Here is a 16,884-nt window from a genome sequence, read left to right as displayed (position 1 = left end):
AACCTGGACTACATAAGGAGCTCCAAGCCAGCCTGGGCTACATAATGAGACCCTGCCTCAGTAAATAAATACATAAGCTCAGCACAGAGTTGAAAGGGAATAAACTACAGATAATGAGGGGCCCAAGGCTCTAAAGCAGAGGGGTTTAGGGACCCCAAATATGAAATGGGAAGAGGAAACTAGACCAGAAGACTAGACCTTCAAGCATCACTATAACTAAAGAATTCAGGTTACCTGTCTTCCTAACTCCAGCTTCCCATGGTGCCAGGCTACATTGGGTACACTTGCATATAGACAGACCACAGAATCAGCCCCATGAGGAAAACTAAGCCAGCCAGAGAGATGAGTGAAACAGTGTGGGAGGAGGAAACAAGTTTTTTTTGTCCCTTGCTACCTTGTCACCTCCAGCAGTTCAGGTGGGCAAAAGAGAGGAACAGCCCTATAAACACTCTCCTCTTTTCAATGCACCCCACCCTACCCAAGGTGCCGAAACAATTTTCAATCCTATCAGAACCCAGCCTCATAGCTGCATCTCCAGTCTAATTTTTCCAGGGTGTGCCCTTTGAGATTCACTCATTCTTTCAACAAATACTCATTGTGTACCAACTGTGTGCCAACTATTAGGTGCTGGGTATTCAATGATGAATAAAACATATATCTCTGCACATATGGAACATATAGTATAGTGAAGAAAAGCCTCTCTCAGAGCTCACTTTTTCACACTGTCTCCTCCCTCTCTCTTTTTCTCTCTCCCTTTCTGTTTAATATACTTATGTGTATATACATATACATGTCAATTGATTGCGATTATTTAAAAAAAAAACAGATTCTATGCAACGGTGATATTCAAAATATTTCACAGTGGTGCCTACTGATCCATCAAAACAGATGTTCATGTAATTTGAATGAAGACTGAACAATTTTACTCGTCCTGGTGTGAAATAACTGAATGGTACTGATGGTTTTATGAAGGAAGTATACCTGTAGACTCAGTGGACTGACTTTCTTTCTTCCTTCCTCCCTCCCTCCTTCCCTCCCTCTTTCTTTCTTTCTTTCTTTCTTTTTTTCAACAGCATCTTGCTATATAGCACAGACTGGCCTGCAACTCATTATGTAGTCCAGACTGGCCTCAAACTTGGCAATTCTCCTGCCTCAGCCTCCTGAGTGCTGGGATTACAGATATCCATCACCATACCTGGACTTAGAATTTAGTTTTGATTAGAGAGGTGAACTGATATTTGAGCCAAGCAAAAAAGATGAGGAATTAGCCAGGCCCAGGGGAGAGGGACCATGTGTGAGGACCTGAGGACCTGCTCCCTCAGGCCATCCCATCTAGAGCCACAATGTTAGTGAATAGGTAATAAGCAAGTCTGTAATGCTAGTGATCAGTATAGTGTGAAACTGGGTCAGGGAGTTAGGCAAGGCAGTGATAAGATCCCAGTTACTACTGCTAATGCAACTTTTAGCTCGCATCAAATAAGTGCTTTGTTTTCTTATTTCTTGGTTTGAAATATGGTTTTGCACCACCACACCAGGTCTAAATGGGGTGCTTTTTAGGTATATTTAGTGTACTTCTTCTCCTCCCTCTTTTGTGGTACTAGAGTTTGAACTCAGGGCTTTTCATAGCAATGCAGGCAACTCTACCACTTGAGCCAAGCCCCAACCCTAGTATACTTCTCTTATTTGAGCCTCACAATGACTGGGTTTTGTTGTTGTTGTAGAACTGCGATTTGGACTCAGGGCTTCACATTTGCAAAGCAGGTGATCTACATCTTGAGTTACACCTCCAGTCCATTTTGCTTTGGTTGTTTTGGAGATGCGGTCTCAAGAACTGTTCCCCACCCCCAGGCTGGCCTCACACTGCAATCCTCCTAATCTCAGCCTCCCAAGTAACTAGGATTACAAGTGTGAGCCACCAGCACTCGGCTCACAATGACCTTTTGAAGTATCATAAATAACTTTCCCAAGGAAACTGAGCTAATAAGGTGTGGGGGTGACAATGTAACCCAGCCTGTGCTATTCATCAGCAGGATGTAAGTTGACAAGATCACTCTGCAGGTACAGAATGGATTAAAGCAGATGAATGAGGAGGGAAACCAACCAGGAGGTTATTGCAGGTATCTGGGATACTAGACCTCATTTGGAAATGGCTAACTAAAAGTTCAGACCCATTTGGACTAAACAGGAATTTGTTCTTACATAACTAAACTGGAGAACAAGCTATGGAAAATGAAACCAGTGTGTGTGTATGGCGGGGTGGGGGGGTGATGCTTCTATATCTCTATTTTCTCAGACCCACTCAGATTCCTTGACATGATAGGAGATGGCCACCCAGAGTACCTGACCTCACTCTCACAGTTGGTTCAACAGAAAGTGTTCAAGTCTTTTCTCTTAGGTTCAGTTGTTAGAATCCCAAGAAAGGGCTCTGATGTGCCAGGTGCAAACCCTTTGTGGTGGGGAGGTAGATATGGAACAAGACTCAACGAGAGCAGAATGTCATGATTAGTATGGGACAGGAATACATTTATCAAAGAAACGGAGTTTATTCCCAAAAAGGAGGATATACTAAGCAAATAAAACAAAAGATGTCCATTGCATCAGGCAAGACCAAATAGCCACTTGAACTGGGATGTTAGCAGCAGAAATGGTAAAAATGTACAGTTCCAAAATACACTTTGCGAGTCGGGCATGTGAAATGAGACATTCCAGCACTGAGGAGGCAGAGGCAGGAGGATCATAACTTTAAGGCCAGCCTAAGTTACATAGTGCATTCCAGGCTAAACTGGACTACACAGCAAGACCCTATCTCAAAGAACAAAAAAGAGAAAAAATATATGTATTTGGGGGATTCAGTGAGAAGTTGAGTGAGGGACCAATAGAGAAGATACTATTCAACATTGGGTTCATTTGTTTCTCCATCAAATATTAAGTGTACGCCCATTATTTGCCAGACACTATTCTAAGCACTAAGTGTCCAGTGGTAAACAAAACAGACACGGTTACTGAGACCATGAAGTTCACGCTCAAGTGGAGGAGACTGACAATATGACATACACAGCTAAACAAGTAAATAAGGGGCTGGAGGACTGGCTCAAGCAATAGACTGTCTGTTTAGCAAGTGTGAAGCCCTGAGTTCAAACCAAAGCACCATCGAAACATAAAACTAAACAAATAGTTACAATTTGAGTTATAATTACAATGTGAGTTAAGTATTAAAAGAAACAAAGCTACAAGGATGAAACATAATAGGAGAGAAGCACTTGTGAGGGTGACCTTTAAACTGAGAACCAGACCCAGTTGTAGAGAAAGTCGATGAGGGCACCAGCAATGCAGCTGAATCCCTAGCATTCTTATCATGGAACACCAGTGCAATCTTAGGAAATTCTTCCCCTACTCCAAGGGTGGTTTTACGTGGTAAGTCAATCACAGGAGAATGATCCCTTTTAGTATAGATTGGTTTAGGGACTCAGGCTGAAATCTTTTGTTTTGTTTTTTATTTTTTTGTTTTACAGACAGTGATTTGAGATCTTTCTGATGGGATTACAGGTGTGGGCTCTACACCAATTATTTTGTGGTATTTTTCTTTTCCAGTGCTGGGGTTTGAACTCAGGGCCTATACCTTGAGCCACTCCACCAGCCTTTTTTTTGTGATGGGTTTTTTTGAGATAGGGTCTCAAGAACTTTTTAGAGTCTTGAGAACTATTTTCCTGGGCTGGTTTAGAACTGAGATCTTCCTGATCTCTGCCTCCTTAGTAGCTAGGATTACAGGCCACCAATGCCTGACTAACAGTATTCATCTGGTGACAATCCTTGATTCAGGAATAAAGCAATGTGACTAAACACTGGCCTGATCAGAACAAAGGGAAAAGACAAAACTTGCTCTCTACCTTTGATTTGAACAGAAAGCACCTAGTCCCTACTGGTCCTAGCAACTCTCTTCTGCAGCCTTGAAGGGAGCTAGCTGCTTTAGGTTGAAGCAAGATGAGTGGCAGAAAGAATCTTCTCCTTTTTCTTTTTTTTAGTACTGGGGCTTGAACTCATGGCTTCACACTTGTTAGGCATACCACTCTATCATGGAGCCACACTCTCAGACAGAATGTTGGTCTTTGATGATGCTGTTAAGTCACTAGATACATCTACTGTAACACTCATTCTACTCTGAAATTCCTGCTATGGGAACCATCATCATCATCATCATCATCATCATCATTATTATTTTGTTTAAGCTTCTTTGAGTCATGTTTTTGTTACTTCAGTCAGATACATTTTAATCAAACACAGACACATAGACAATAGGACCCATCTATATCAAGGCCAAGGGGGGAAAAAGCTCAGAATTAGGTTGAATTTAAGTGATCACATCATGAAATGAAATAAATAATATAGTCAGATTATCTTTTTTTTTTTTGGTGGGTCTGGGATTTGAACTCAGGGCTTCCCACTTGCAAAGCAGGCACACCACTGCTTGAGCCACACCTGCAGACCATTTTGCTCTGATTATTTTGGAGTTGGGGTCTTCTGAACTATTTGCTTGGGTCAGCCTTGAACCTTGATCCTCTCGATCTCAGCTTTCCACAAGGATTACAGGTGTGAGCTACCAGCACCCAGCACAGTCAGATTTTTTTTTTATTGTTTATTTTTATTTATTTATTTATTTATTTATTTATTTTGTGGTACTGGGGCTTGAACTCAGGGCCTTCACCTTGAGCCACTCCACCAGCCCTATTTTTGTGATGGGTTTTTTGAGATAGGGTCTTTCGGAACTATTTGCCTGGGCTGGCTTTGAACCACAATCCTGATCTCTGCCTCCTGAGTAGCTAGGATTACAGGCATGAGCCACTAGTGCCCAGCTATTATTTTTTAAAATATGTGCAAAAGGGCCTCACGCTTGCTAGGCAGGTGTTCTACTTCTTGAGCCATCCCATTAAGTCAGATTATTTTAAAGCATAACCAGCCTTTCCCATGCACACCGAGCTTCCAGCCAGCTTTTTGGTCTTTGCTAGTAGAGATAAGTGTATGGCCAAGGACCACAAAGCACTGGAGAACACTCTTAACACAAAAATAAACCAAAACAAGCATTCAGAACACTGAGGTAGGAGGATCTTGATGTGGAGTCCAGCTTGGATTACAGACTGAGTTCAAGGCTACTTGGGCTATATAGCAAGTTCTTGCTATATAGCAAAAACAGAAAAACAACAACAAAATAAAACAAAAGCCAGGTGCTGTGTCATATGCTTGCAGTTTCAGCTACCAACTGAGACAGGAGGATCCCTTGGGCAACACAGAAAAGAAGAGAGGGCATGGTTCAAGTGGTAGAGCTCCTCCCTAACAAGAGCAAGGGCCTGAATTCAAACCCTAGTACTGCCAAAAAAAAAAAAAAAAAGACCAAAACAAAACAGAAAGTAAGATTTCAGAGGATACAGAAACAATTCCAGGAACAGAAGAAAATGGGATGGAAACTATCAATAATGTTCCTAGAGGCGAAGAGGTTATTGAATAAATGCAGGGGGCTATAAATAAGGAACATTCAGACAATAAGGAACCTTTGGAAATTAAAAATATGGTAGTTGAGAGAAAAACAAGCAATATTAAAATTGGAAGAAAAAATGGAAGATTCCAAAAGTGAGCAAAAAGATACTAAACAAATGGAAATACTAAACAAATAGAAGCTTCATATAAGCTAAGGAGACTTACAGAGGCCTTTCTTTAGAATTTAAAATACTATGTGAAAAGGATGGGCCCTTAAAAGATTAGGAAAAAGATTGAGAGGGGAGGCAAAAGTAATGGTTCCCACCTGATCTGATTGAAGAACACTGGAATCAAAGATTTTAAGAGACAAAACAGATCACATACACAGGGTGAAGAATCAGAGCTGGGGTGTGTGTGTATGTAGTTCAATGGCAGAGTGCTTGTCTAGCATGCTTAAGACTCTGAGTTAGATACCCAGCACATAAATAAATAAATACCTAGACTTTTCACCCAGCCAAGCTATTAAGTGTGAGAAGAGACTAAAGACAGCAAAATTATACAATAGCTTCAAAGAAAGGGGTACACAGTAGGTAAAAAGTCCTTTGAAACTTTGTGCCAGAATGAGAGAGTAACTCAAGGAAAAAAATTGTGTGATTCATGAAGAAGGGTATCCAACACAGGAGATGAGTGAAAAAGTCCCCTAGCTGCTGGTGAAGGGAGATCCCAGGGTGGCAGCTTTGTAGCAGCCAGAGAGAGCAACCATTTCAGATTGGACCCAGAGAATGGAAGGTTTTGCAGGCATAATTTTGTTTTCTTTTGCCATGCTAGAGATGGAAACCAGTGCCTTATACATGCTGGATCCCCAGCCCTGGAGGCATAAATCTAAAGAATAAAAATGATGGAGGGGAGGGCACTGGGGCTTGAACTCAGGGCCTCTCACTTAGGCAGGTGCTCTACCACTTGAGCCACTCTGCCAGCCCCTCTGTGTCCATCCTTGAATTATTTCTCCAACCAAACCAAAAAATTCTGGTCCCTAGACCTGGTGACCCAAATCTGGTAACACCTTCATTGAGCACCTCCTCCTGGTCTTACCTACCTACCTACCTACCAACCTACCAAACAACTGACCTACCTCTGTCAGTTGGTTCTCAGAACCTCATCCTCTCCCTGATAGTTCTACTTCTCCCTTGGTTTGGCTAAATTATATCTGCATCATAAATTCTATCATCTCCCCTCTCTTTTCCTTTCCTCTCCTTTTGAGATATATAGGGGATAGGGCAAGTTTCCCTGACAGTCTCCAATCCCTTTCCAATTCTCATTCTCTTCTCTGCTTCTCAATCCTTCCTGCCCTCTCCCTGCTTACTAAGACTCAGTGGCTGCATAGTCCTGCCAGCCATCTTTCCTCTAAAAAGCCTATTTATCTGCCCTGGAAATGAATGGCTAAACAAAATGTGGCATATAATACAATGAAGTATTACTTATTTTAGAAAGAAAGGCTATTTCCAGGTTTTGGCAACAAAAAAGAAAGAAAAAGTAAGGATATTCTGACCCCTAAGGACCTTATGCTAAATGAAATAAGCCAGTCCCAGTTATGTATGACTGTGAGATTTGAGAAAGGCTGGGGGTGACAGACGAATGGATTAAGAAAATGTGGTATCTATACACAATGGAATTCTATGCAGCCATGAAGAAGAACAAAATGTTATCATTCACTGGTAAATGGATGGAATTGGAGAACATCATTCTGAGTGAGGTTAGCCTGGCCCAAAAGACCAAAAATTGTATGTTCTCCCTCATATGTGGACATTAGATCAAGGGCAAACACAACAAGGGGATTGGACTTTGAGCACATGATAAAAGCGAGAGCACACAAGGGAGGGGTGAGGATAGGTAAGACACCTAAAAAACTAGCTAGCATTTGTTGCCCTTAATGCAGAGAAACTAAAGCAGATACCTTAAAGCAACTGAGGCCAATAGGAAAAGGGGAACAGGTACTAGAGAAAAGGTTAGATCAAAAAGAATTAACCTAGAAGGTAACACCCATGCACAGGAAATCAATGTGAGTCAATGCCCTGTATAGCTATCCTTATCTCAACCAGCAAAACCCCTTGTTCCTTCCTATTATTGCTTATACTCTCTCTACAACAAAATTAGAGATAAGGGCAAAATAGTTTCTGCTGGGTATTGGGGGGGGGAGCGGGAGGAGGTGGAGTGGGTGGTAAGGGAGGGGGTGGGGGCAGGGGGGAGAAATGAACCAAGCCTTGTATGCACATAGAATAATAAAAGAAAAATGAAAAAAAAAAAAGAGAAAGGCTGGGGGTGTAGCTAAGTGCTTACCTAGCAGGCACGAAGGCCTTGGGTTCCACCCACAACACACACACACACACACACACACACACACACACACACACACACCCCAATGTACTATATGAAGTATCTAGAATAGTCAAATAGTCAAATTCATAGAAACAGAAAGCAGAAGGATGGCTGATGGAGACTGGGAAGAGGGGCAAAGGGAGTTGTTTAATCGGTATAGAGTTTCAGTTTTGCAAGATGAAAAGAGTTTTTTGGAGTTTGGCTGTCCAAGGATATGAATGTATTTAACATTTTTGAATAGTGTACTTTAAAATGGTTAAGATGGTAAATTTTATATTATGTGTGTATTTTGGCACTATTAAATATTTTTTAAAATTGTAAAAATACATGAGCTCATGAAGAAAAACAATTATATTCAAATACAGTTATGAAAATATAAAGCCGTCTATAGTACTTTCTTTTTTGGTACTACTAAGGTTTAAACTTAGGGCCTTGTGTTTAAGCATTACTTGAGTCATACCTCCAGCCCTTATCAGTGCATTTTATCAATGCATTAAATAAAAGCATCTAGCAGAAGGTCTACAAGCATTTGTAATTACAAAGTGGTGATGAATACAAACTATATTTAGATATATTTCCAACAATTATATTGTGAAGTGGAAATACCTATTATTTCTACTAGCAAGAACACCATGAGTACTACAGTGCCAGTGGTTTATTGCCTATGTCATTGTTTTATTGGGATGATTTCCCCCCCTTTTTTTTTTTTTTTTTTTTTTGCAGTACTGGGGCTTGAACTCAGGGCCTACACCTTCACCCACTCCATAAGTCCTTTTTTTTGTGATGGATGTTTTCAAGACAGGGTCTCACGAACTATTTGCCTGGGCTGGCTTCGAACCCTGTTCCTCCTGATCTCTGCCTCCTGAGTAGCCAGGATTACAGGCTTGAGCCACCAGCACCTGGCGAACATTTTTCATTGTAAAGGTCATTTTGCGGGGAGGCAGCAGTACCAGGGATTGAACCCAGGTCTTCAAGCATTCTAGGCAAGTGTTCTACCACTGAGCTATAGCCCAGCCTTTTTTTTTTTTTTTGAGACAAGCTCTCATTAAGTTGCCAGAGTAGCCTTGAACTTGTGTCTTAGCCTCCCATGATCCTTCTATCTCAACCTCTTTAGTGCTGGGATTACAGGTGTGAACCACATACAGGGATGAAACTGTTCTCACTTTTTTTTTTTTAAGGTTTAACTATAGACAACATTTGGCACAGGGCTGGAGACATAGCTCAAGTAGTAGAGCAAGTAGGAAACCCTGAGTTCAAACCCCAGTACCCCCACAACACACACACAAACCCAACGCCTTTGGTTTTGAAACATTTCTTCACTTGACTTTTAGTACATCATACTCGTCATACTCTTCTGCCTTTCTCCTTTCCCATTGGTCACCCCTCTCTATTGACTTTGCTTGTCTTCCCTGTGACCTGAGTCACCAGCACCTGGCTAAATTCTGTCCATATGTTTAATACTACCAATTTTACATCTTTGGCTCAGATAGCTTTCATTATGTCTAAACCTATATATACAACTACCTGCTCCACATCTCCTTGTGGACTCTAATATACAACTCAACGTGTTCACAACCAATATTGCTCTACTCAAAGTCTTCCCTACTTCAGTTGGCGACTATTTTATGTTTTTAGTTGTTTTGGCCAAAGATTCTATAGTCATTTCTCTCTCACACACTACATTCAACTCAGCAGAAAACCCTATTGGGGCTGGGGTCATGACTCAAGTGGTAAAGCACCTACCTAGAAAACCCTATTGGCTCTACCAGTATATCCAGAACCCAACACCCTCTTCCCATCTGGTCCAAGATGCCATCACCTCTAGTTTAGATTATCAAAATAGTCTCTTAATAGGTCATGCTGCTTTTATCCTTGTCCCCTTACAGTCTATCTTCAACAATGCGAGCAGAGTGACCTGTTTTAAAATAGAAATGACTTCATGTTATACTCTGCTCAAAACCCTTTAATGACTCCATTTCACTCAAATCAAAAGCTAGGGCTGTGGCTGATCTGGTCCACCCTTCTCTTTTTTGTCCTGACTTTAATCTCTTACAACTGTTGTCTTTCCTTACTTTTCTCCCGTTAAACTGGTCTCAATTTTTCTTCAAATACTCCAGGCACACTTTCTGACTTACAAACTTTGTACTGCCTGTTCCCAGTGTCTGGAAAACATTTCCTCCAGCAGTACACCTTAGCCAATCCCCTCACCTCCTTTAGGGCAGTGTTCAAATTTCATCTTTTCCAGATGGCTTCCTCTGACTACTTTATTTAATACATAGGCATTCCTTTCCTCCTCCACTCCCAAGCCCTCTTTATCTTGTACATTTTTTCCTTTTCCCCACTGTGGCACTTATCACTTTAGAACATACACTATAATTTTCTTATGTTTATTTCTCATGTGTATTTCTAGTGTTTCCTTCCCCTCTAGAATGCAAGCTTTCCCAAAGCAAGAATCTGTTATAAAATGGACATGGCGGTTCACACCTATAATCTTAGCACTGGGGAGGCCTCTGAGGAGAAAGATGATAATGAGACCCTATTTAAAAGCATATTATGTTCATTGATGTATCCCAAGTGTCTAGTATATTGTCTGGTAGAGTAAGTGCTCAATAAATATCTGTTAAATGAATGAATGAAATGTATGGGGTAATATCTACTCTAAAAGGTTACAGTATTGTAGGGATTAAATAATAGGACCGGGAACTGGTGGCTCATGTCTGTAATCCTAGCTACTCAGGAGGCAGACATCAGGAGGATCGAAGTTCGAAGCCATCCCAGGCAAATAGTTCAAGAGACTCTATCTTGAAAAAAATCATCATAAAAAAGGGCTAGTGGAGTGACTCAAGGTGTAGGTCCTGAGTTCAAGTCCCTGTACTGCAAAAAAAATAGGCAAAGCCAGTATCCCACACATAAAAAAACATAGACAAAGGCCCTGAGTTCAAACCTACATACTATGAAAAAAAATCCTGACACCCAATGGATACCCAATAAATATTAGGACCCTACCTCCTTTCTCCAAATGTCTTCAGTTGCCTGCTCTTACAGCAGTGTCCCCTTCTTCCTCTCCTGAATTATTTATTTTTAATTTTATCTTTTAAAATACAAACTTCTTTGCATCAGTTGATAGAATTATATAATTTTCTTCTTTAGTCTAGTAATATGTGGGCTATATGGTTCAATTATTTTGTTGTTGTTTGGTTGGTTTTGTTATTGTAGTACTGGAGTCCTTTTGTTTTTAGCCTGCCTATATTGTTAAATTTGAAGTTTCTTATTTTTACACCTTATACTTTGGTAATATTTTTTGATGTTTTGGTACTGGGGCTTGAACTCATGGCCTCACGCTTGCTAGGCGGGTGATCTACTACTAGAGCCACTCCACCAGCCCTCTCCTGAATTATTTATGGATTTATTTTTTACTCAGTTTGTTTCCCAGGCTTGTCTTGATCTCCTGGACTCAAGCCATCCTCCCAGTACATACCACCATCCCTAGCTTCTTCAGAAATTTTCAGGCTGGTGGAGTGTCTCAAGCATAGGAGTGCCTGCCTAGCAAGCCTGAGGCCCTGAGTTCAAACCCAAGTGCTGAAAAAGAAAAAGAAATTTTCACCATTCTAGTCTCTCCTTTGAGTTTAAATATAGGTAAATCCTACAAAAAGTCAGATGTCATCTGAGAAAAAAAGAAAGCCTGGGAGACTGATTTTACTCATTACCACAATTGTTTATCAAATTAGCAAATTGTGCCCCAGAGAAACAGAAAGGTCTAAAAGTCAGATAAGTCAGGTAAGTGTTTGTTTATTTATTTACTTTTGGTGGTACTGGGGTTTGAACTCAGAGCCTTGCACTTGTGAGGTAGATACTCTACTACTCCCTACCCAAGAAAACATTTTTGTAATTGGGGTGGGCAATCTATTGTAGAGACTTTATTTTGTCTTTTGGCAGTACTAAGGTTCAAACTCAGGTCCTTGCACTTGCAAGGACTTTAAAAGTCAGCTTTACTGAGAGCTAAGATTTACATACAATGCATGCTTTTTGTTGTTGTTTTGAAACGGGTTTTCACTGTGTAGAGCCTAGTCTGTTCTGATAAGATCCTCCTGCTTCAGCCCCCCAAAGTGTTGGGGTTAGAGATTGGATCTCACGAACTATTTTTCTGGGCTGGCTTAGAACCTTGATTCTCCTGATCTCTGTCTCCTAAGTAGCAAGAATTACAGGAGTGAACCACCAGCACCTGGCTCCAATACATATTTTGAATGTACTTTTTTTTATTAGTTTTGACTAATGTATAGGTGACTTGATTTGGGGTGGAGGGCATTAAGGTCTTTACAGATTATGCAGGTCCACGGATTTAACAGAGAGATCCTGGATAGGAAAAAGGAAATCAGAGATCTTGGAAAACAACAGAATAAAGAAAGTGAAGACACCAACGGCCAGCCTGCGATTGGTCCTGAGGTCTCACTGCACCAGGATCTGCATTCCGGGTTGCCTAGCAACTTCAAGGCATCTCCTGAAGAAGTAAGCCAGCTGCTTTTTTTCTGCTACTTTCACGTATAAACATTTAAGCCAGGAGGTGACACCTGGGACTGAGTTCTGGCTCTCTTCTGCCATGTAACTGTTGCTGTTGCCCACACCCCACATCCCCACCCACCGATAGGGGACGCTCCCTGTAGCTAGAGCCAGCGTTCTCTGCTGCCACTGCACCCGCCAGGCTTTCGATGCAGCTTCTTCAGCCCTGGTCAGAAGCCTAGCGCGGATCCACTGCACCACCGTGGGCGGGAGAAGAAAAAGCGCTGCATCGGATCTCCCTTAGGATCTGCCATCCTCTCGCTCCTCGGGTCCCTGGGTCTCATGGCCTCAGAAGCACAAATGAATGAGCCCGCCTACCAACCAGGCTCCCTCCTCCGTCCCTCAGAGTCTGCAACCCTGGCGGGCTTGCAGGTTCAGCTTTCACTTGGAGACAGCAACTCCGAATTCATTGCAACTGGGGAAACTGAGCCAGGGCTAAGTCAGATGCTGGCCGCAGACTTTCTCCCCAGAACGGGGTAGCCCTTCCAAATAAGCCCAGTGCTGCCCATAACAATCTAAGAAGAAACCTCGAGGTTCCCTGTGGACAACCCACTAGAGCAAAGCCCCGCCCACGCAGCTGGGAAACCTCTGGGTGGTGCTGACTGGAGGAGGGAGCGGGAGCGGGGGCGGGGGCGGGGGGCGGGGTCCCAGCGGAGGGCGGGGGAGACCTGGGGTACGGACGTGCCAGCCTAGCCCTGCACAGAGGAGGTGGCGGTGGTGGCCCTCGATCTGCTCGCGCTCGACTTGGCAACCATGGAGGGACCCCAGGAACCTCTGAGTGGGAAGCTCCGGCTCTGCTTCGTCCCGGCTGCCCGGACCAGCTTCTTACTGCTCCGGCTCAACGAAGCAGCGCTGCGGGCGCTGCAGGACTGTCAGCGGCAACAGGTGCGCTGGCCCCGACCCCTTCTTCCTTAGCTAGCCCCTAGCGTCGGGACCTCGGGCCTCAGCCAGCGACCCTAGAGAAGGGACCTGGGGAGGGGGAGCGGCTTCTGCTCTCCCTCCCACCTCTCCAAGTGAAGCCCTCGAGGCAGGTGTCCCCGGTCCCCTCCCGGACAGTCGATCCTGGGGACACTGCTTCATCTGCGCTCAGAACGCGTCTGGGCTCTCCCCGCAGGTACGGCCAGCGATTGCTTTCCAAGGCCAGCGAGGGGTAAGTGCGGGTCCAGGCTGTGGGAGTCAGGGGGAGGTGAGGGAGCACAAGCGTGGGCTCCAGGAAGGTGTGATCAGGGCCGGAGGTTTCGAGTGGTCCGAGTCTGAGAAAGTTTCGAGAACTGAACCTCAATTGGGATGAGAGGGAGCTACTGGGGTTGTGGTCCCAGGAGGCTATGGTTGAGGGGACTGTGCCCTCCTGGTCTCTTGGGGGAACTCAGGCCCAGCTGCACCTGGTGTGCTAATGAGCCCCAGGAGAATCCATCTTCCGTCTTAGGCTGGCTTGGGGAGTGGCCTGGGCAGGAGGGGGAGGGGCGGACTTCATGAGGCTTACCTGCTCCTTCCACTCCAGTATCTGAGGATCCCAGGTCCTGGCTGGTCCTGCCTCTTCTCCTTCATAGTGTCCCAGTGTGGCACTGGTGGTGGCTTGGATCTTGTGTACCAGCGCTTAGGCAGGTAAGGGGGAACACGCAGCAGGTAAGAAAGGACTTGGGGAAGGCGGGAAAGGGGAATGTGAAGAGGTGCTTAAAAACTCTCCACCCTCGGTTTTTTTACCCCACCCTCCACCATTTCTTTCCAGATCTGGACCTAACCGCCTCCAATGCCTGGGTTCACTCAGGGAGCGCTTGACTATTTGGGCAGCCATGGACTCTATCCCAACCCCACTGTCAGTTCAGGAACACCTGACTGATGATGCCAGAGATTCTGAAAGTTGGCAGCAGGCAGGAGATGCAGAGTCACAGCCAGAAATGGCACTAGAAGAGGTGAGGCTAGGAACTGCAAGGAGTTGATAAGGTGGGGCAAAGCCTGAAGTCAAGGGAGCAAGTGCCTGCCACTTTCCCTGCCAGGTGTCAGACCTACTGGCAAGCAACCATGGAGAATCACTCCCAGGATCCTCGAGTGAGCACATAGCACAGTGGGAAGTGAGGTACTTGGGACAGGGTGGGAGTAATGTGGGAAGCACTGGTTTAATCTCCACCCTTAAATGCTGTAATAAAAGATCTAGGTCCTGGTCTTTATGTCTCCCATTCCTTCTTCAAACATCCTAGAAACCAGACCCATCTTCCAAACAGAAAGCCTGATCAGGCACTGCATTCCCCTGCTGGCCAGAAACGTCTGGACAAGGTAAGGATTTTCAAAGGGAACTATTAGGCTAAAATTTAAAAATTGGGAGGTGATTATATGGCAGGAGTTTTTGAGCAAACAAAATAGGAACCTCTTTGGTTTGCTGTTTATGCCACACAGATGTTTTCCTCAACAGAAACGTGCAGCACCTAGAGCCACTAAAGAACTAGAAGAGAAGAGGCTCAGAGCTCAGACTCTAGCTCCAAGTCCTCTACAAGAGCTATCAGGGCAGGGCTCACAACAGGGAGAAGATTGGGAGCAAGAAGATAAAGATGAAGACACCGACCCCAGACTGGAGCATAGTCCTTCAGTTCAAGCAGGTGAGTTAATGAGAGGAAGGTAAAAATACTACAGTGGAAAAAAAGGTGGATAATCACTTTGTTTTCTTGCTTCCTTTCTAGACTCTGAATCCCCAAGCCCTGAAGAGATACCAGATTACATTCTGTGAGTTCCCTGCATTTCCAATTTCATCAGGTCTTTTATATAAGCTCCCTGGGAGCCGAGAGCTTTTAGGAACAAAAAAATTGAAGGTGCCAACTCCCCTGGCAGGCAATACAGGTCCATCCACAGTGCAGAGCAGCAACAGGCCTATGAGCAGGACTTTGAGGCAGATTATGCTGAATACCGCATGCTCCATGCCCGTGTTGGGGCTGCAAGCCAAAGGTTCATAGAGCTGGGAGCAGAGATCAAGAGAGTTCAGCGAGGAACTCCGGAACACAAGGTAAGGGCTGGATCCAGGATGCTCTTCTAGCCTTACTGGCCATTACCTCCTGCTAACTACCCAGAAGCCTGTGTTTGTTCAGTGACTAAGGATATGACAAGCAAACCTGTTTTGGCAGAAAAGTTACTTTGTAACATTTGGTAGAATGAGAACAGAAGTTACTCTCTCCCTTATTTTTCAATGTTGAACTAGTATTTTCTGTTCCAGGTACTGGAAGATAAGGTAGTCCAGGAGTATAAAAAGTTCAGAAAGGTAAGACAAGTTCTGAGAATGGAAGTAAGAATGTAGAAATTGAGTTGAAGGTGTGGCTGAAGCAGTAGAGCACCTGCCTAGCAAGCATGAAGCCCAGAATGCAAACTCCAGTACCACAAAAAAAAGAGGGGCGGGGCGGGGGGAATAAATCAGAGTGTACTCTTTGACATGGATACTCTTTTTTCTCTGTAGCGGTACCCAGGTTACAAGGAAGAAAAGCGTCGCTGTGAGTACCTGCATCAGAAATTGTCCCACATTAAAGGTCTCATTCTGGAATTTGAGGAAAAGAACAGGGGCAGCTGAAGCTATCAAAGGGGCTCGGACCTTCTGCCCAGTGAGATATGAACACAGCAGCTATAGAATGCAACCATCTGCTTTTCATTCATATGTGATCACTTGAGTCCATGGTGGCAAGTAGAGAGCTGCTCTAGGTTAAGGTATTTTCATTGTTGCCATATTTTAATTTCTTAGGGTATGGGCATAGTACAAAAGACTCCTCAGCTGTGCCCAGGAGACTAGGAAAAGTAGCAGAAGCTTAATATTCTTTAACTTTAGTTCCACAAAGTAATTTTCAAGTCCTGAGAAATTACATAATTTCCAGGGCAAGATAGCCTGAAGATATTAGGCAAACTTAAGTGAATTTAGCATAGGAGACTCTCAAAGAAAAAAATGGTAACTTTTGGTAACAGAATTAAAGAACTTGTAACACACTTAGAGATGATGGGAAAGTATGTACTGAAAGTGGAGTCTTTTTATAAACATGGCTAAAAAATTAAACCTGACTGTTATGTCTTTTGTGCAAGTTTTTTCTTAAATCTTCCAAGATAGTTGTTCTCATCTCTGGCTGTCCATGTGAACTATTTCTGTGGCTCTCTAAAATATTAGATCCCTCTCCCCAGCCCAGGTATTATGAATTAGAATCTCCAAGATTATGGTTTAGACCCCCTTCCCCCAGTGGGTATTGAACCCAAGTCTTCACACATGCTAGGCAAGCACTCTACCACTGAGTGGACTGGGCCTTTCACCTGTTTTAATCACTAGGCAAGGAGTATGGCAAATAAACATGTAAGGACAAAAAGGTGAGAAATTTAAAAAATATTTAGAAGTATATAGGTGTACATCTCAAGTCTATACATTGTAGGGACCAGAACAGTAGCCCAGTAGCCACTATGTGGCTTTTTTTTTTGGCCAAGGTTTGAACTCAGGGCCTCAAGCTTGCAAGGCAAGGCAGCCAG

At 43.6% G+C, this 16,884-nt stretch overlaps 1 protein-coding gene across 1 annotated transcript; it reads left to right on the top strand.

Moving 5' to 3' along the window:
• The first annotated feature begins 13,084 nt into the window (after positions 1 to 13,084).
• Ell3 (elongation factor for RNA polymerase II 3) lies at positions 13,085 to 16,563 on the top strand. The gene is made up of 11 exons (XM_020156204.2): positions 13,085 to 13,287; positions 13,517 to 13,552; positions 13,904 to 14,007; positions 14,132 to 14,315; positions 14,400 to 14,479; positions 14,601 to 14,676; positions 14,813 to 14,996; positions 15,078 to 15,120; positions 15,226 to 15,397; positions 15,605 to 15,649; positions 15,842 to 16,563. Exons 1-11 carry the CDS (start codon positions 13,156 to 13,158, stop codon positions 15,950 to 15,952), a joined length of 1,167 nt encoding a protein of 388 aa, XP_020011793.1. The 5' UTR covers positions 13,085 to 13,155; the 3' UTR covers positions 15,953 to 16,563.
• The last annotated feature ends 321 nt before the right edge of the window (positions 16,564 to 16,884 follow it).

The sequence above is a fragment of the Castor canadensis genome, chromosome 2, assembly GCF_047511655.1.
Source record: "Castor canadensis chromosome 2, mCasCan1.hap1v2, whole genome shotgun sequence".
Lineage (NCBI taxonomy): Eukaryota > Metazoa > Chordata > Mammalia > Rodentia > Castoridae > Castor > Castor canadensis.
The sequence above is the reverse complement of the archived record's forward strand: the minus strand, read 5'-3'. Positions and strand labels throughout refer to the sequence as shown.

Coding starts and splice junctions, on each gene's coding strand:
- Ell3 (XM_020156204.2), top strand. CDS start 13,156: ATGGAGGGACCCCAGGAACCTCTGAGTGGGAAGCTCCGGCTCTGCTTC. Junction 13,553..13,903: donor CTTTCCAAGGCCAGCGAGGG/GTAAGTGCGGGT, acceptor CTTCCACTCCAG/TATCTGAGGATCCCAGGTCC. Junction 15,121..15,225: donor GAGATACCAGATTACATTCT/GTGAGTTCCCTG, acceptor CTCCCCTGGCAG/GCAATACAGGTCCATCCACA.